Below are 21599 nucleotides of genomic sequence, written 5' to 3' on the forward strand. Positions count from 1 at the left end.
ATGCTGGCATAAAGAACAGGGGCAAACAAAAGAGATGCATGAGGTAAAACAGATGCTGAGCGATGAGTGAGTGAGGATTTACCACATGATACAAGTGGTTAAACATACATCCATCATCAGCACTGCAGCGGGTACAGTCACGAGTTTTTAAATATCTTGCAAACTGAACAGGCATCCTATAAATAAAACCAAGTAAAAATGTCATTCTATTCATCAGTTTCTCACACAGAGGTGTTTTATTGCAGCACGTCATAAAATGTCCACTCCATCGCCAGAAAATGTTGGCTTTAAATCTTCCTGCAAACCAAGGATAGGTTACATTTGCACGTTCTTATGTAGCCGATACATTGAAACTTGACAAACTTGAAGCAACCCTGTGATTAATGTGTGGTTAGGTTTAGGCACAAAAACCACTTGGCTATGGTTAGGAAAAGATCATGTCACCCCGTTTGGAGGAGCAAAATCCCAGCAGGAAATGCAACAATGTCTCCTTAAAAACCAATCCCTTTTTGGGCAACTACTGCCGGAGGAAAGGCAGCAATGTCTTGGTAAAAAAACAATCGCCTTTGGGATACTATACCGGAAGAAAAGGCAGCTATATCTGTAAAAAACTCACTTTTGGTGTCACCTTGCTGGAGGAAAGGCAGCAATGTCTTGGCAAAAAATTCCTTTTTTCACTGTCACGGGAGAAAGGCAGCTATGTTTTGGAAAAAACAATTGCTTTTCGGTCCACTTTCGTCAGAGGAAAGGCAGTGATGTCTTGGCAAAAATAATAGCTTTTCGGTCCACTCTCAGGGAGGAAAGGCGGTGGTGTCTCTTCAAAAAACAACTGCTTTTCAGTCTACTTTTGCATTAGAAAAGGCAGCAATGTTGTGGAAATCAAAATCGTGTTGCAGTCCACTTTTGTGAGTGTGGTATCTCTGCTCGCGGAAAGAAAGGCAAAGATGTCTTCACCTTTGAGCCACTATTGCAAGGGTTAAGGCAGCAATGTCTCTGTAAAAAACACACTTTTTGGGCCACTGTTGCAGGAGGAAAGGCAGCAATGTTTCAGAAAAAAACAAAGGCTGTTCGGCCCAGTTTCGCGAAAGGAAGGCACTACTGTCTCTGCAAAAATTATCATTTTTTGACCCACTTTTGCAGGAGTAAGAATGGCAATGTCTCTGCAAAAAACAGTTTTTTTTGGTCCGCTTTAACAGGATGAAAGTCAGCAAAGTTTCTGTAAAAAACAACCACTTTTTGACCACTATCCTGAAAGAAAAGGCTGCAACGTAAATAAAAAAACTGCTTTTTTGGAGCCACAATCCCCGCTGTACAAGCAGCTATCTCAGGAGAAAAGGCAGCGATGTTTAAAAAAAAACAAATTGCTTTTTATATCTAAGAAGCCACTGGAAAAACACTAACGGGTAGCTACAAATCACCCACATTTGTAACCAGAAAGCTGCTGGAAACACAGCTGTGACTCACTAAAAATCTATTGATTTTTGTTTTTGTTTTTTTTGTTTGTTAGTATCAAACGCTGGTCTGCAGCTTTGCAGGTGTCTCATCTACCTGTCATGCCATCCACCATCCCCTACCCCTCCAGATTCAAAAGTCTGCTTATATATTACTTCACTTTAGAGACATCTATATAAAATGTGCAAATGTAACGTTTTTTTTGGTTTGCACAAATATACAACCCCAACATTTTTTTCTGGCGACTGGGCTGTAAAAAGGAAAGCTTAAAAATTGTTATGCCTCTGTATTATTTGTGGCAGATCCAATTATTTCCCAGGCAGAGGACAATCAGAGGTGCAGGTAGTTGAACGTTTTCAGTGTCTTTCAGCCTTAAATGCAGTCTTGCCACAGGACCCAATTTAATGAGAAAATACTCCACTAGACTGTCATGATGGGACCAACCAGAGAAAGAGCAGTGACCTTTTTCAACTTCCAAACACCACAGTTAAAGAAATGCTGACCCAAAGTGTTTGAAGCGCTCACAGTGATTTTGAGAAATCTTCAACATGACTGCAATGTCATGGCTTGTCTGCCTCACAGACCACTCTTCCAGCCTTTCTGTAATTTAGAATAACAGTCACAAGATCCGGGGCCTACAAACACTCTTTTCTCCGATAATCTCTGCGGGTTATGTTCCAAAACCAATGTGTTTTCAAGTCGAATACAAATATTTAAATAGCTCTTTCCATACATAACTTCACTGTCAATTCCTAAGCTAAAACATCCACCACAAGCTTTGGACGGGGGGAAAAAAAGACGCGGTTTGGAAAATGAGCCTGCTAATGTGTGCATGTTGGCGACTACGACACAGTGGAGATCAATCAAACGCTCTGGTCACCGGCTAAAGAGCCGAGTGTGTGATTTACACGCTCTACAAGGTACCATGGCATAGAGGGGCGCTACCAGCTTCTGGTACCTGGTCCAAGAGAGTAGAGCCAAGGGAAAATAGCCACGAGATGGAGAGAGATGCCAACATAAGCCTCGAGTTCTTACACGTCCTGTCAGTCTCTGGACTATTACGGGATTCCACTGACGAATGTAGAGCACCAAACCAAATAAAAAAAAAAAAAGACTGAACTGACCACTGAGTCTAAATGGCAGCTTAGGGAATGCATCAATCAAAAAATATGCGCTTGCCTACTAACCCTACATAACAAATTGATATGAGCCTTGGACAATATTTCAAAAGGGTAACATGCTATTTGAAACTGTCTATATGAGTCTTAACATCTCTAGGAAATCACACAGTGTGTAATTTGATTTCAAGGCCAATCCTGTGCTGCACAGCTATGATCGTTATTCATGAAAAATCCCCTAATTTTACCCAAAACCACAGCTTTTTTGACATTTAGTGCTACCCAAGCATACAGGGCTGGACCAAGCACATAGTGTTAAGCTAAAGTGTAAATCGTAAAAGCTATTGATATATCATGTGATATTTTGACATTATTAAGTAATATAATGTCTCATGTTTAATTTAAAAATGGTTTAAACACACATTACCAGGGTTTCCCACACATTCATTTATTTGTTGCAGCCCGCCACAACATCTGCCACCACATATTGATTTTATATTTTTGGCACAGGACCACTCTAACACTATTGGAATATGTATAGCATTTGGTTATTGACTGCACCACTCTTGGAGCACAGAGCATACTCTGGGCACAGAGGGAGCAGTAGAATGCCAGGTTCAGTCTAAGTGAATTAAAATATTTTAAAAAATAAATAACATTTTTAAAAATGGGATCTGTGTGTCATCAGCACAACATTATGGCTCATGCTTCCTTCTTGCCTTACAGTCGCCATGCTTATTAAAAAATGGGGTGTAGCATCATTACCGTCCACTGTTGTGGAACACTGTAGTCCACAAATAAGCCTGTGCATTTGGGTGGAGTCAGATGACAGTAATAATAGAAAATAATTAAAAATCCTGAAAAAGTCATGTTCATTGGAATGGACAGGAGATCTGACCGGGCTATGTCCTCCATCTACTCCATCATTTACATCATGTTCGATTTTTTCAAATGTCAAAAGGCATTTTCTAATGTGGCCAATGGGAAGATCAGCAACTGCAAGCATACAATGTAAGCACAGGTAGCTTTGTCTTTTTATTTCTAAAGGCTATCCCCCTGACTGCAGAACATAGCACAGACTACAAACTGTACTGTACATGGCCATGTCCACGCCAAGGGCATTGTTTGCTCATCATATACTCCACAGTCCTGCCCTGTGGCTCTGTAGCAGCTCAATACACCAAGTCCCAAACACGTATGCTTGCACCCCTGCACCCTTGTGCGCGTGTGCACGCGCTCGTGTGCATACTCTTCCCCACCAAAGATGGTAAAGGTAATCTCAAGGATGTGCTGTGTGTCTGTCCTCTACAAGCTGCGACCCTTGTGTCTGTGTCCCTCCTGTTTTTATTCTCCAGCCTTTAATGGCTTGTGCAGCGCCTTACAGTCAAATCACAGCCCTGCGTCCTTAAGACTAACAGAGTACAACAAGGACTTCGGTGGGAAGTGACACCTCTGGACATGCTGTTTAACCACAGTTAAAAGGAGTGGGTGAACGGGCCTGTTAGTGGTAGGTTTTCTGCTATTTGCGTCATTTATAAGGTGTGTGTAGGCGAGTGACAGAGATCAGGGAGCTAGTTCCTGTTTGTGTGTGTTTTCCTGTCAGCTGTTTGTCATTACTGTTACTACTGTGTCTCTTTTTGTGTGGACAGTGCTAACCTGTGATCCTCGGTAGCCTCTCTTGTGGTCCCAATCGGAGCGGGGGAGCATCTGCAGGAAAACAGAGACATGTTCAAACCACAGTCCTGAACATCCTGTTCCTGTTGGCGTCCTAAAACAGAACTCCTCACAAAGGCAACACCATAATGGGGATATACAGTACTGTGCTGTAGCGGGAAGGAGGAGGAGCAGGAGTGGTGATGCAAAGAGTCATGAAAGTGTGGGGGGAATGGAAACGCTCATAAATGCAAAAATGGGTTTTGTCTATTTTTTTCACTTTCCATTAAGCGCAGACTTCTAATGCAATTTCACAGTCAGGTTTGGTTTACTTTAGCTCCTATTCACTGCCTAAGGGCCTGGTGGAGGCTGAGGATTTTTACGCTGTCTAATTACCAGCCACTGTGTCCTCCCACAGGCCTCGTAAAACCCGTTTTCCACTTTCTTGCGAGTCACCGAATGCATCACTGCAGCTCTGTCACTGATTTTTGGATGAACACTCTGCAGGAGAGCCAAGTCAACATTAGAGCCCCCCTGCCTCTGTTAGGGCTTTCTGCCCCAGAACTGAGAAGCCCTGAGAAACCCAGCATGTGACAAATTGCTGCTGCACACACTGAGGCAAGGGGCTCAGTTTAAGAGCTAAATTGATAAGTCAGGTGTAATTTACTGTGTCAGGGGAGGTCATTGAGTTGTGTCATGCTGTGAGTGAAACTTTAGGAAAACAGTGGGTTCCTGTCGCCAGTGTTATGGTGCTGGCTGGACAGCAGTGTTATTTTGTGGAGTGTCTTCACACAGTGCTCCTTAGTTCTAAACAAATGGTGAAACAGGTCATTTGTTCTTACAACGTATTATTAAATCTGGATACTGGACCCCACATGGCATAAGTTCAGTCAAAAGAGAACTGCTTTCCTGGCACTGTAAAAAATACAGGTTTACATGTATATTTATATTGATTGAAGATTAAGGAATTTTCTCACTAATTATACCTCTAATAGTGTCTAATGCAGATAGTTTTAGTTTTATGCGCTGAGGTTTGAAGATATCCAGCTCTGGTACTTCTCCTCCATTCCAATTCAGTGGAAGTAAATGGAAGATTTATTTGTGTTTCACAAAGCATTAAAATCAGCAGCAGCAATGTGTCTGAGTATAAACAATGCCCTGATTAATATAAATAATCCACAGAACTCTGTCAGAACTTCAGAGGGACTGTTTCCTCAGTAGGTACGTAGTTCAAGTGAAAACTGTTCCAAAATGAAAAAGTATTTTAATTAATTTATTGCATTGGGAAAAATGTAGATCTATTTTACTGACATATTATGAAATCATTAAGTTGTTAAGCAAGTGTGTCAAATCGAGCTGGAATGATTAGTTGATGAACAGATTAGTTGCTTCACAAAAAAAAAAATAAATCTGCAGCTATTTTGATTATCTGTTTATCGGTTTCAAGCAAAACGGCAGACATACTTTGGTACAAACTTCTCAAGTGTGATGATTCTATGCTTTTGTCCGTAATATCTGATGAATAAATTTGGGTTTTGGACTGTTATGGGCTGAATAAGATGAACAATTTCAATCTCTTTATACTGTGGAAAATGGAAAAAAACAACAACCAACAACTGTAATTTCTGTAATTTTAATCTGCCATTTCATCCATAATGATGAATTGTTTAATTGCAAATAAATAATCATTAGTTGCAGCCCTTATGTCAAATAGAATGGAATATGATATCTTATATTAAGATGTTGCCTTGTGATAGTTCCCATTTTTAAGTCCGTAAACACATTCAATTATGAGTATTTATCTATACTACTACTACTATTAATAATATCAGTAATTATTATTATTACTATTATTATTATATAAATATCTTTTTACCTTATTCATGAAAAGCTTAACAATAGACAGCTCAACTAATTTGCATCACCAACACTGCATGGGCATGATTTGATCACAGCTGACATGACAGTAGCCAGCATAAACAAATAACTCTTCAGCTGTCATCTGATTTTGATTCAAATATTTCTAAATCTAAAAGAAAATCAATTTTTCTCATACGAAATGATCCAGAGCTCCTCCAACACTGGTGGAAATGTGTGCATTCATGTCAGATTCAATTGGTCATAGTGAGAAATTTATTTTCAGGGCCTTTAAAGACTGTAAATGAGGTTGGGAGTCAACAGGTTTAAATCCTGTGTTTTGAATTTTGGTAATGGCTACACAAAATGTTGACGACGCTGAGCGTGAGCAGGTAGAGCACCATCACAGCAATCACACATAACGTAATGCACACCCAGTCATAAAGCACAAAGGTTTTTACACAGCTTGACATTTAGTAGGTTTAAAAAAAACATGCAATATGAGGGGTTTGCCCTTTCTCAACGAACGTCTTCATCTCCCATCCTCCATTTTCTCGCCAGAGGACTGCTAAGAGCCTGGATTCTCCGATTATACGCATGATAATATCTGTGAGTCACTTTAAAGCTCCATCAAGCATGCGTTTACCATCTCATGCATTAAAATAACCACACTCAATAGAAAAGGAAGTCAACAAGCAATCGTTTCTGTAAAAGGCTCATGTATGAGATGTAAATTACTGTGAATGATAGCATTAGCCGGCCAGTGAGCTGCTTGTCTTGTTCTTTACTGCTCTGACGACATGGTTCTGCTTTTACAGTATAGGAGCTGGGGGCGGCTCCATCATGGTCACACTGGAGTCCTGCTCCATTAGAAGGTCCTAGTATCAGTGAGGCTCTCCAGGCACACACACATAAACAGCCTTTTTGCTGTTATGTAACCCAACCTTTCATCTCCATGCTCTGAGAGACAGACCCAGACTACACACAAGTCTACATGTGTCCTTTGATGTGCCAAAACAAAAAAAAAACTCACACAAAATCAAAGCTGAGCATAAAATTTGAGTGGCGCAGATAGCCTTTTACTCAGAGTGACTTTACAGGCCACAGCGGAGTTCATTTCCTCTGAGACTGCCTCAGAAAAAGTATGATCAACAAATACATGTGGATGGTGTGCTACTTACTTACTAAACCAAATAGTGGATGCAGCCTGGTGCCACTGTGTTTGAACGTTTTTTAAGTTTTTTTTTTCCAGTGCTGGAAAATCAGCAAACTAAATTTTGGTGTTGAGGCTTTCAAGATTTAAACCAGTGGTGTTATAAACTTGAAATCACTGTTACACAAACATCATCTATGTCTCAAAGAGAAGGCAACAATATCAGTCACGACAGTGAACCCCTCCAACAGAACCAGACAATAGCCCAGGGTGCCCATGCATTTTCATAGACACAACTACAAAACTTTTCCATGACTTTGCAAGGACCCATAATAATTTTTTTTCTTGCCCCACTTGTTTTTCAAACACATCAGATTCATGCTTTCTATTCAAATGTAATTTCAGCTAGCCAGCATACATGAAGGGAGAAACGGGATGTGGGAAGAAAATGAAGAAACATTCGTGATGTTAAACAAAACACAACAAGGCATATTAAAGCGACATTATGTCGGCAGCTACAGTCTATTTGCCTTCATGTTACATTATACGGAAAATCATCCAAGGAAGACTGTAACAATTTTATTACACACAACAAAATGACATGACTTTTCCACAACTTTCAATGATTTTTACCAAATTACATGACTTTTCCAGGCCTTCTATGACCATGAAAAAACCCTGATAACCTCACAGAGGTTAAAATATATAGATATCACTGCAAAAACAAAAGAAAATATGAAAATATGAAGAGGATATAGGTCAACTACTCAAGTATCCTTTACAAGCAAAAAACAAGAAAAACAAAAAGTCTTGTTCAAACTTTATTACCTTGTTTTGCTTTGGGAGGATGGAGTAGATTATACTTAAAACGTGACAGTTTGCTGCCAATATTATGTCTAAAGAGGTAAAACCACACATGAATGATTTCTTAGATATCTCCTGGTTTTTCATGGATGCCCTCCAGGCAGCATAACAGAGCCGAAGCAGTAAAATTTCCAAATGGATTTGTTTTTGTCCTAAAGCTCCAGTGCACCTACTGGGAAAAATAACAACTTTGTAGAAGTTATGCCCTTTGTTTCACCCTCTGCTAGATTCATTATGCCGCCCCATAACTCAGAAGAAGTCAGGTCTAGCAGTGGCTTTCCATCACTTATAGCAATGCTGGTGATTTATAAGAGACTGAAAGCAGTCCTCGGGAGAAAAAAATGCTTTGTGTCTTTGAAAGTGGAAGTATGTCTTTCAATCACGGCGCAATAGCTACCAGAGTAACATGACACGCTCAATAAGGTCTGAGGCATTTTTATGGGAGTCTGGCTCCATTGTGGATGCATTCTGGAGATTTGCTGTACTTTCTTGATCCAGAGTGATCCTCTCAAGAAACAAACAGGAGGAAGAAATGATAACAGTGCAGCTTTGTGTTAATAGAAATTGCAGCCAAGTGAAAGGATCTCTCCATAAAATAATGGTTCAAGTTTCACAGGTGGGGAATCATTGCTTCCACCCCGATATACTGAACACATAAAGGAGTTTTTTTGTGGTGCTGTGGTATCCTTAGCCTTGACACCAAACAGGTTACATTGTTCTGAGAGCCAGCATACTACTTTATTTCATGCAGGTAACTATCCAGAACAACAACAATGTAACCTCTTAACTAATAACATTCAAAAACTTCAACAGTAATGTGTCTTCCCAACAGTGTCCCAGTTAATGATAACTGTTTTCTACCTACACTGTAAAATCTGACAAGTTGATTTTAGTAAAAAACAAACAAAAAAAATCTCCAAATGCCTTCAAAAAGTAAGTATAACTATCAGTCTATATCTACGTCTCCTCTATATCTAATTAAAGTTACTTAAAATTTATTTATATTTACTTTATATTGTAAAGTTGTTGCAACTTAAAAATGACATGTTTAATCAAATCAGTCTTTCTAACAACTTCAGTAAATCAAGTATACTGAGCTATATATCTGTATTCTACCAGTTGCAAAATAGTAAAACATATTTGTATTTTATTAAACATGGTAAGAAAACAGAACTAGCAGATTAACTTCATCACCGGCAAAATCCTCTTTTAGATAATCATTAAGCCAGACTAACTTGGTTTACTAAAGCTGCTAACACTTAAAGTCGCAACAGCTCCACAAAATTGAGTAAATACAGCTTAATTTCAAGTAAACCTACTCCTCCTCCTACTTGGACATAAAGATATAAAGTAAACATAAATTAAGATTTATAGTTGTAATAACGTTCCTTTTTCAAGGCAATCGGTTTCCAAGATACAGTGTAGCAGACTCTGTGGACCAGGACCTGCTCCCTATGTAAATATAAATGGCTCATTACAAGGTAAGAACAATATGAGGATTCTGCTTTTCAGGTGATTATACGCTCAAGAAAGCACACTTACTGTATTATATTCCATTTCTGCCAATGCATCCCCCTTAAATCCTACACACTAGACCTCTAAATCCCGTCTTTTACTGTTCAGCTTGGTGACAGTTTGTTTAGATTCACACGCATAAAGGTAAACACTGGGAAGAATACTCCTAAGCAGATGATATGAAAATGTCAGACATACAAAAAAGGAAAGCAGCCAGCCAAAATACGCCCACTGCTCTCTGTAAATGAGGCTGCACTCTCATGACTCAAAGTAGTGCCAGCCAAGTAAACTCCCAGCCTTCCTCTCACCCAGAGTGTTAAGAGGGCAGCAGCGTGGATGCCAGTATGCAGCCATGCTCTGTCCACCACCATGGCTCCGAGCCACAGCCCACAGCAAGCTGCCGTGCCTCTGAGGTGCTGGGTAAACACCACGGTGTCAAAGCATAAACAAACTACTGGAATATGCTTGTTGTTTGACTTGCTCCCGCCAGTAACCAGTTGAGAACCACTTCCCTGTGGGTGTGAAGTGGTAGGAGCTGCTGCAGCAACAGCACCCATAGTGGAGCTCACTTTCACACTAAGGCCTTGCAATGAGACCGACCCACTGTCATCGACTTACTACTGAGTGCTTTTCTAAATCTGTCACGAAAGGGACCCGGAAACTGCCTCATCCTAATATAGTGCAGTGCAAGATGACTGCGAGCACTGTTTCTTAATCATTCATTCATGATTGGGCCTTCACTCTTCTCTGCCTCCATCTTTCCTTCTCTGCCTCCCGCGTCCTATTTCGTCCATCATTACTGGCTTCACTGAGGACACAGTTAGAAGAAATGCCAGCTAGAGATCTCCTTGTTGAGGGAGGGGAAGGAGAAAAAGAGGAGTGCTGATCTTACAGTATGGCTGGGTTAATTAAGGGCCAGCAGATCAGTCTGCAGGATTTCCAATCAGCTTGACCCAGGGGTTTTATCCACCACCTCTCTGTCCAATTAAACTCACTATACTCTCACTTAACAATCACGTCTACAAAGTCATGAATTCACACATATGCCTACTTACGTTAAGTGCACACACACAGACACACACACATGCACTCAGACTCACACTCTGCCTCGAGGTCTCCGAATATTTTCTTCTTATTCCTCCTTTGTTCTTTTATCACTGCTCTCTGTCAAAGATATTCTGACGTCTACTTCGTTTGACTCAGACATCCCCGCACTCACTTTCATTTTTAGTCAACAAAAAGAAAGTAGGTCAGATTCGACTAAGTCTCGCTATATGAAGGCTTCAGAAATGACAGCAGCTTAGCCGTAAGGACACCATCAAGGCAACAATCAAAGATCCTTGTACTCACTTTCATGGTTGTTAGAGCCACAGTAAACACTATATTGCTCATCACGGCTTTGAAAATGAGGTGTAATCTTCTTTTACACCCACAGGTGGAGGTATACTCATGATTAGTGTCCCAAACTGGAGCTATTTTCTCATGGGACCATGGATGGATTACTGAAGGAGCCTACCAGGCACAGGCCAAAAAGCCCAAAGTGTCAGGGGCCCCAGTGGCCTTCACCTGCAAAATGAGACGTGTACCAGCCAGAAAAACATTCAAAATGACCACACAAGATGCAAAGGGACTGCAAAGGGACACAAATTGACCAAAGGGGACACAAATATACCCCAAAGAGACACACAATTTCTACAAAGAGACACAAAATGGCACAAAATTCCCTTGCAGCGATTCAAAATGACCAAAGATAACTAAATTACCTCAAAGAGATACAAAATTAAGAGACAAAAAAGGACCACAAAAGACACAAAATGACTTCAGAGACACAACATTTCCAAACAGATACTAAATAACCATTTAGACAAAACTTGTCCACAAAGAGACACAAAATGACAATGAAGAGCCACAAAATAACCAAAAAAAGCCACAAAATGACCTTAAAGAGACACAAAATGACCATAAAGACACTAAATGACCCCAGGGACACAAAACTCCCTTAAAGAGACACAAAATTACCTTTGGGAGAAAAGTGTTTTCCACAAATACACAAAATGACTACAAAGAGCCAAGAAATAACCCCAAAAGATACAAAATGGCTCCAAAGGGACACAGAATTCCCTTAGCATGACACACCACCTCTCCTCTATAAGCAGGTGGTAGGGCCTCTACCTCGGGGCCCATTGCCTCATAATCTGCCCATGCTTGGGACCCTCACAGAAACTGTCCCTTTTGTTTTATGACAGTTTAGGGTTAGGGTTATCATCATCATGACAATGTAAATGCACAAGATCTCTTTCTTGGAGAGTGAAATAATCTTTGCCGCACCAGATGGAGGAACAGTAACTAGTATAATACTTAAAACATAAATTTGAACATCTCCATTAATTGCTACCTAAGCTTTGAGTGCAGGAAGCTTTGATAATTGAACCCTCTGGTCAACCTGGTGCTCTTCATCTATTTCTCACTCTGATGTCTAGACAGATTCAGACTCTCTGTAACCTTTACAGATTTTTAAATTTAGCATGTGGACTACAAAACAGCAAGCTTTGTAAATTTCACTGACATTTTGACAGGTTAAAAAAAAAACTATCAAAGAGAGATTTTCAGATGAATAACAAACAGATGAAGAGATATATAGATGGAAATGAGCAGTGGATGTTTGTGAGTCTTAATCTCCCTCCCATACATAATGCTGTTACTTTCTCCGTCTTTGTATTTCCACTCCCTTGCATTTTCATTAACTAAACCATCATCCTCCTTGGAAAATCTCCTCATAAGCTGTCCTGAATTTAATTGGACACAAGGCAATAGTAATGCTAGAAGGCAAAGGAAAACAGACATTAAAGTGCTGAGAATTAATAGGGGTGTGTACAGTATACAGTAAAACTGCAGAAATAGAGTGTGGAAAAGGCTCGGGTACAGGCAGACACAAATTTCTGACCAAAACTGTCTGGCTCTTTGTCCAGGTGACTCTGAAAAACCCCGTCACACCTTCCTCCCTGCCACATCTTACCCGAGCCTGGCAGCCGTCAACTGGGAGGACACTTATAAATCCTCCCCTGCCCGCCCGCTGAGGGGAGAGTATGGAGAGTCATTCCTGTTCACACTGGCTAATGTTTTACAGGTTTTACCATGGGGGTCAGTCATCATGGGCCATTTGCGTCATCGCTGGAGGGAAAGGAACTACTGAGGTGGGCTGCCAAAGCGGAGGGGGCCGTGTGCAGGGAATGAGGAACACACTTGTGTGTATGCGAAGATTAGCACACGCACACCTAAAAGCCTCCACACGGCTCGTACACTCTCTGTTACATGCACCGGCCTGCAGGGCCGAACATGCACACTTAATGACCAAAATCTACACTTGCATGTGCATTAACAACGCTCACATGCACAAATATGATCCCATGAGTATTTTACAAACAAGCCCTGCATCTTAGTTAAGCTATCCCTTACTCGTCACACTTTCTTACACAGACTCTGCTAATTTCTGAAGTGTGACTAATGGGATTTATCTTCTTTACGTTTCCTGGGACAGACTTAGCCTGATCCTAGAAGAAACCCAGAGTATGAGTCTCTACCAGAGATAGATCTGTCAGTCTCCCGGGGTGAAAGCACAGGCCACAAGGATGCTGCGGCCCAGAGAAAACCTCAATGGGAGTACCCCATATTCTGACCTCAAAAACGATCAAACACGACAGCTTGAAGTGTGTCACTGACAAAGCGAAAATCTCTTCATGAAAGCCTATATGGATGGCATAAAACATTCCTCATCCATGATTAAAAAGCATCATCTTTTGTGTACTGTTTTTCCTTGCTTTCGCGCACTGGCCGACTCCTTCTCAAGCAGTTAGGTTCTCAGCTCCGCACATTCAGCTGGGTGAAAAAGAGGGGATCTGGGGGGGGTAGACCTGGCAGCCCACCTCAAAACAGCATGCCAACACCATTAGTGTATAATGGTCCAGTCAGGATTACTGCTGGGGCCTGGAGAGCTGAGAAGGGAACACAGCACTCACTTGTTTGTTTGTTTTACAAGTCTCTGCTCTGTTCAGTCCGCAAGGTGCCAGTGGGCTTTGTGTGATTTAAGTCAGAGTTGATTCAAACGGTGCACTGTGTGACAACAATAAAGGCTGCTCTACGGCCACAGCACACTTATTTTGAAGAGTTATGGCAGATTAAACATGACGGTGCGATCCATTTACTGAATCTAAGCTAACTGGTCTCCTTCTGAAATATAGACATTAAAGGGACAGTTCGCCTCGACATCTAAAATACATATTTTCCTTCATACCTGTGGTGCTATTTATCAGTCTAGATTATTTTGGTGCAGTGTTGGAGATATTGTCCATAAAGATGTCTGCCTTCACTGCAATATAATGGAACTAGATGGCACTGGACTGCTAGATTACCTAGCACCACTAAACTAGCAAACATTACAGCTCAGCAGTGGAGGATGCCATTAACGTCTACAACTTGTACTGTCATGAGCACAAGCCTCTCATCAATGAGAAGATGCAAGCTTCCTTCTTTATGGTGATACAGCCCAATCTCACTCACAACTTGTCAAATAATTACGCTTTGTCAGTGATGTCCGCAAACACACTCTGATGCAAAGAGGCATCTTTATGATACACAGCAGGAGCATCAGTTTTCAAAGGCAGCGGGCAACAACCTAACTCATCACATACTGCCACTTTAGAAGTGGACGTCGTCAGACACGGATGCACCGAGGCACCTTTCATAGTGTAATGATATGCACCAACCAGCATAATATAAAAAGCGAGAAAGTCTGTAGTCTTTTACCTACGTTGTAAGTGTATTTTGAAAAGGACAGAATGCATGTAACAAGCAGAAACTGTACATTTTCTGTGAAAACTAAAGTGTATTTTGAAAAGACCTGATGCAGATATAGCGACATTACTGTTGAGTTTTTTTAAAGTATTTTTTTTAAAGTATTGTCATCCAGTTTTATTATACTGGAGAGAAGCCAGGCATCTCTATAGCCAATATAACCAACATTTGGCAACTCGCATCAAACAATCCATACTGATAAATAGGTACAGGGAAGAGGTAAAATATGTTTTTTTTGGGGGTTTAACTGTCCCTTTAAGCTTGCACTGTCACTCATTTTGTGGTCAATACACTTCCCCAACTGACTGCACCTGCTTCTTGATTGGCTAATTACACACCTATCAAGGGAACAACAAATTCTCTCTTACATGCTTTTCATGTGTCACTGGGCCGGCTTCATGTTCATCAAAAAAGATGGACAGCATTGAAATAAAGAGTGCATTTCCCCATCATCCATCAACTCAATGATTCAGCCCTTCAGCCTGATTCAGCCTCTTGGGTATTTTCCAGCAGAGCTTTCATTACAAAATGGAAATAGTAATATTGATTTATGTGTCTTCTTAAAGACTTCCTGTCGCATTTATGAATGACATTATGAAAGGCCAGGGGATTAGGAGCGTAGGCTGACAAAAAAGGGTTAAGCCACACTTGCCTCTATTTTTTTGCTTATAGGTCTTATTTAAGCAATGAGAAACGGATAGATATGTGCTGCTTTAGTGCACAGTGCAGGTCACAGACAACAGGGCTGGGTGTTACAGTTCCACTGTAAAATGTTTTTATGAAGCCATAAGTCTGACCGGGACAGAAGGCAATATTTCTTTTGGAGGAGGCAATCTACGTCACGAGGGGATTTCAAAGTTAATGAACAGTTGAATAACAAAACAATTTGGGCCTGACCTTGACATGAGAACTAAAGCAAACACACTGAACTTCTGAATCGGGTTGGTTTTGGCGTAATGATGACGTGTGGAAATCTACTTTCTGATATTCTAGCTTTTGTATCCAATCTCAGGTTTGCTATAAGATAATGAATAGGGAATGTGAGAGCACAGAGTTCAGTCAACGACAACATTATGAAAGCAGTATGAGAATTTGTGCATGCATGATGCCTCCAGTGCATACATTATTTCATCTTTTATTCACAGGCCTGACTCAGCTAGGTCTGCATTCTGTGTTTTGTCTGTGCTCATTGGAGAGAGGACCACACACACACACACACACACACACACACACACGCATCTCCCCCACTATTTCAGCTGCACATAGAGCATTTACAATCCCATCAAGATTCCCACAGGACTCCAGTAAACACACAGACAGCGACTGCTCGCTCAAGCATATGCCTTTAAATCACATCCCTACATCCTTTATAAATCACTGCTGCAGAAATATAAACATACAGTCAGGACGGCACCTATGTATAGACTGATGTACTCAAAGCGTGCGTGCGCATGCATGAAAGTGTGTGAATGCCAGCCGCTGATAAACAGCATGTGTAACAGCATGAGGCATAAATCTCTGCTTCCTCTTTTTGCAGGTGGAAGGACTTGCTTTACAGAGCTTGTTCCCCTCGAAGAGGCTCCGGTCAGCCCCATGGGCAGGTTTTCCACCATTAGCTTGTAAAACGCTTGCTTTGTCAGTGAAATTCCCAGAGGGCTCTAGTTTCCCATGTAGAAGGAATCCAGGGGTCTGCAGGGACCATGAAGGTACAGGGGGAACAAGAGAAGGCCTTTCCTGCCACACTCTGGTGGGCTTCTCTCAATGAGGCAAAGCCAGAGAGAGAGCCATTAAGAAAGGACCATCATGCTGATAGTCATGCTGTAAACCTGGATCGGAACAAAGCAAACAGGAGGATCAGAGAGAGGAGATGCTGGCTGTCCTCTGGGGAAATAGGCTGCAGGCTCCATGAATGACAGAAAGCTATCTTCTTCCATCTCACTGAGGCTCGCTGGGGCTTAGCAAGCAATACACAATATATACTACCTTAAAGCTCTCTGTCCTGCTCGCCTAAGTGATATATGATTTGATAATAGCCAAAGACACAGTAATAATAATATGTTGTCATTGTGTAGTGCAGCAGTTATGCTTTTGGCAAAGGTATATTATGATGTATGTTTTCAGTAGAGCTTCACTGAAAAGTGACAACAGCTCTGTTACTGGACCACCCAGAGAGATTTTTGGCAGGCCCGCTGAGGCACTTTTATTTCAAACTGTACATGCTTTAATTGTGTTTATATGTGTGCGAGCCAGTGATGGGAAATGTAACTTAAAGGAACAGTGTGTACAATTTAGGGGAATGTATCGTTAGAAAAGGAAGATAATATTCATAATTGATCTATCGCTAACCCCCGTTCCCTTATCTCACTCAGACGATCGGCGCGCTGCCTAGACTAACAATGACGGCTGTCAGTGTCAAAGTCATATCCAAAGATGCTATACAGAACTTTTGGAGACAGAAGCTCCTTATTTCACACAGAGGCCATCAAAAGGGTCGTCACTGTGCCGTGGTGTTAGCGTTAGCCAGCCTTTGCTTTCTTTGTAACGTTACAGCTAAGTTAACCTTAATGGTTTTCAGTTGGGTAAGCTTTAACTACAACCTCTTGCTATAGTTAAAACCGATATCCAAATGTCAAATAACAAAAATACAAAGACAAAGTTGAAAAAAATGATATGATGAGCTAACATTACGAAGCTGATGTTGGCCATAATGTTAGCGGCTAATAGCTAACTTAAGCTAACGTTACCAAAGTTTACTGCAAAGTGACATTATACACCACGCCATTGCCAACATAATGTATGCGGTTATACTTGTCACTTTGCAGCAAATTTTGCTAACATGTTGCCTTACCTTGGAACAAATATAGACATCCATGTTTTTCTTCTTCACGTTGAGCTAAATGTGTGTTCTGCCTCACAGCTTAATCCAGAGGAAACACTTTGCTCTGTTTATGTGAGCTTTAGGGAGGGGGATAAAAATCAATCTATTCTCTAGCCCCTCGGGATATCTCGTATCAGTGTTGCATTTACCCCATGCACAACACAAAGTTACAACTGCAGACATTTTAATAAAACTGCAGGAAAATCAACATTTCTGATGCTTTTCTGTGGAGGTCTAGGAGCAGAATATGTGCATTGTGTAGCTGCACTAAATGTGATTGGCTTGTGGCGTTTGAGGGCGGGACGTAGCATTATGGGAATTATGTTTTAATTGGTGTATAATCACCTGAAACTATGTCCTGGTCTATGGGGATAAATATGTTTTTTTTAATAAGGAGTGAAAGGTAAACTTGTGCATGTCTGGAGCATCACTGTTATGTTTGAGCGAGGTCTGTCATCCTTATATCAGACAAGAATCAACAGTGATGATCTCCAGTTGGTGTTTTGAAACAAAAAAAATAACACTGGCTCTGTACGAGGCCTTTTGCATTTTTCACTGTAAACCCTTTGAAAGGAAGGGATGAATAAAGGGGTATTCACTTAGCTGCAATCTGAAACCTCACTGCTAGAGGCCACTAAATCCCACATAAAGAGGACTTTAAACTCCTTTGAAGGTATACAATGGAGGAATTCTGGGTTACTGTTTTTGTTGCTGTTTAGTGTCAGCTACAAAAGTGAAAGTAAAAGCCAGCTGCTTTCACCTGAATATATGCACATTCTTTCTGCACTGTGTCTGCAATTATTGCTTTCTTTTGGATGCCTGCTGTTTACAGTTTGGGACCTTGTCGCTACTTTTTTATAAAGTTTCATCCTTGCCTGCGTACCATGCTCAGTAATGTCTCAGAAATGATGAGGTGATACTTTTGTGTGAGTGTATAAATTGTTTTTGGGGGAAATCCTACATAGTATACCTTGGTAAGATTTGGAATATCACAGTGTTGAATTATTTTTAAAAAAAGTTCTGCATTTTGCCACTTGGAGGTAGAACCTCAGGCTATAAATACAACACTTACAAATTATCATCATTACAAAGTTGTTATGGGGAACGTATTAACAACAAGTTGCAGATTCATACATCCAGCAGATACAATAAAGTGTTTTGGCGACCAGGCAAATGTCAGTCCAATAATCACTCTCTTTATAGCTCTGTTTTGGTATTCACCTACTTCTGGGGAAAATATCTGGCTCTTTAGCTGCTGAAGGCTCCACTACAGTTTCCAATATGTTGCTAACTTTTTCTGCCTGCCATTTGGTGTTCGGCAAAAAGTGTACAGCGGGTTTATCAGAGTGTGTTTACTGAAAACAGCAGCCTGCTCTGTCTAGAGTTTGATAAGAGGGGTGAGACTGACCAAAACAGAGATGAACTGCAGAGTCAGGTGATAATCCTCTGAGGGTTTATCACTGCAATTGATACCTTTCACAATACATGTAGACATTTGATACATTAATGTAAAAACATTAACTTGCGCAACTCTAATTAATCTGCTGTAAGTTTTACCAGCACAGTGCACTGAGGTCACTTAAAATCACTTTAGCCCTGTTATTTGCATGAGGCCAGTCCAGCGGCATATATTTCTACTGTTTACCTCGCCATCATTGTGACAAAAAAAATTAAATAATTGCAGTGGTTATACATGCCCAGAGTTGTAAAATCTTCATAATAGCTAATAATTGTTGGCCAGATGAATGTAGTGAAGTAAAAAGTACAATATTATCCTCCAAAGAGTAGGAGAAAAGAGGTTTGAAGGAGCAAATGCATTGTGCAACTGGTGTTAGCACATGTTTGTGTGTCACAGTGCATGTCTGCATATACAAGCAAGTTGGTCTTTTGTGTGTTTACACTGCATGACCGTCAGTTTATCCCTGTATAGGTGTACAGTAAACACATAGTATATCCCTATACATGTATGCTTGTGCATGTCCCCATTTGTCTGTGTGTGCATACTGATGTGTAATAGCGTCCATGTACTGTATTCATGTGTGCAGGATTTGGGCCAGAATTAAGGCCAACCACAAGCCAGAAAAACATTGTTAAAAACTTTGCTAGTCTGCTGTTTAAACATGGAAGGAATCCTAGTAAAAATACACAAAGCATTTGTTTCTTTTTTTTTTTTACACTCAACAACAGGGAGCACAAACTCTCTCGAAGGAACACTTTGCTCCTGGATCTTCTTGGTCAGAGTCACTGGTGCCACCCCCACACACACACAACAGGCCAAACGGCTACTTCTGTTTACTTAGCCATGTGACTGAAGCTACGGTACGTGCAGTGACGTCAGCTAACATTCCTCACATTCATCAGTTTCAGTTCTCACTGATACTGTCTCAGATGCTGCAGAACAAAGGGGGCAGAGATCATACAGCAATCATTCACGGAGACTGTGTTTGCTATATTTATCTTTTCCTGATAAAATAAATAAGCGCTACGTTGTGTTTGCCATCTGTTTTCATAAGCAGTTGTGCGCTCATGAACAGCTATTGCCTGAAATAGTCTTCCTGTTCCACTTAAAACATGGAATCCATAAAAATTGCAAAACTGCTGTCAGGAGACGGATACAGAGAACAAACAACTCACTACATAAATATGCATGAACGCTGCAGTTTTGAACTACAGTATGATTGGTTTTGGTGCCGTTTCCACAGCTTATTGTTGAATTAGTGCATTTTTTTCCAGTATTATGGAGGACAACAGTGTAAATGACGATCCTACAGTATGAGGCGTGTGTGAAGATGTGCAGTATATGAGTGAATCATTTTAATCTGTACTGGTGGTAGAGCATGCAGTTATTAGATTAGCCTATGGTGTGAATTTTAAATTATATGTTATGTGGCTGAAAAGCTTTGAATTGTCCAGACTAACAAAGAATGGAGGACATTAAGCTTCACTCTTAGCTACTTATCTCCTACTACACAATGTGGTTTACATCTTACTGAAAGATTTCGGGTTGCTTTTGGACTACAATATTTCTAACTATGACTGAAAACATTGATTGCTCAATGTAGGTATGTAGGCCTAATGTAAATAAAGTAGTAGTCACAGAAGGGCATGTATAGGATTTAACAGTGTGATCTGACAAGTCAAAACTGTACTGAACAAATCAGTAATCAATTCATTTGCTTTTATCTGCCCCTCCAACACAATATTGAGCATGGCTCAACCCTTTAGGCACTCATGGCACTCATTAAAGGTAAAGACTGTGGTCCTGTCCATACCAAAAAGTCAACAGTGAGTAGAAGCACAAGTTTAGACCTAATGAGGCTGTCACACAGCTGCCCAGTAACTTGCTGCCTCCAGTCATTTCTCTGCCGAGTTCAGTGTGCTGAACTTCTGGCAGTTGCCGCCTGGCTTTGGCTGATCAAATAGCTGGTATCACAGAAGCAGAAAGAAGACAAGATGGAGAAGCTGAAAATGTCAAGTAACTGAAATTACAGCACTAGCAACTTATAAAGACAACCAAAAGAAAAAGTAGGCCTGTGATAACACTTCTACCAAACTTCAGATGGCTGGTAAATAGTCCAAATATGCAGAAATCTTTGGTTATTGCAGTGAATCCTTTGTCTTGCTACAGCATGCAGCTGAAAGCCAGTTCGCCCTTCCGTCTGTGTTCAATGAAGCACCTGCCTGCCATCGCAGCTGCTGACTGTAAAACTGCTTTACTTTTGGTGTGACTGCTCTTGCAGATAGGCAGTTCTCAGGGAGGTTTCTTTGGAGCAGAAAAAGCTCAACTTTAACCAAAGTGCGTTTTGTTTTTGTTTTTTGCAAAATCCAGCTACACTCAGGATTTAGGATGCAATCCTGTGCTTGCAGTTTGGTGCACATTGTCAGAAAGACATTGGCACCCCACCTCACATTGGCATAATGTGCAATAATAACTATAAACCTCCTATAAAGGTATTACACAGTGCTGCCCCCAAAAAACCCTATGTGGGGCCCCCTCTAGCTGCATGACAGTTGGATTGAAGTTGGTTTAAATACACAGACTATGCACACTATAGTGTTATGTCTAATCTTTTAAATAAATGATTATGACATTTGATCAAGCAAAATTGAGCTGGGCCCCCCCAGAGTCCCTTACCGCCTCCCTACAGTTTTCCTGCAGTACATACATTTAGCGCCTCCTTCACTTGATAAAACTTTGCACCTGAACATAAACCAGACAGCAATTATGTTTCCTACATCACGTAAATAGGGTAACAAA

The 21599-nt window shown here is 40.8% G+C and overlaps 1 protein-coding gene across 2 annotated transcripts in view; it reads right to left on the reverse strand.

Moving 5' to 3' along the window:
• The window catches only part of LOC121949974 (cGMP-inhibited 3',5'-cyclic phosphodiesterase 3A-like), a 98805-nt gene that overhangs the window by 45174 nt on the left and 32032 nt on the right, over positions 1-21599 (reverse strand). For both annotated transcript variants that reach the window (XM_042495857.2, XM_042495856.2), the window contains exon 2: positions 4227-4277. In XM_042495857.2, coding sequence (XP_042351791.2) covers positions 4227-4277 — 51 coding nt within the window. The remainder of the gene's footprint in view (positions 1-4226; positions 4278-21599) is intronic.

This window comes from Plectropomus leopardus, chromosome 7 (genome assembly GCF_026936395.1).
Source record: "Plectropomus leopardus strain MGB_pleo_1.0 chromosome 7, ASM2693639v1, whole genome shotgun sequence".
Taxonomy (NCBI): Eukaryota; Metazoa; Chordata; class Actinopteri; order Perciformes; family Serranidae; genus Plectropomus; species Plectropomus leopardus.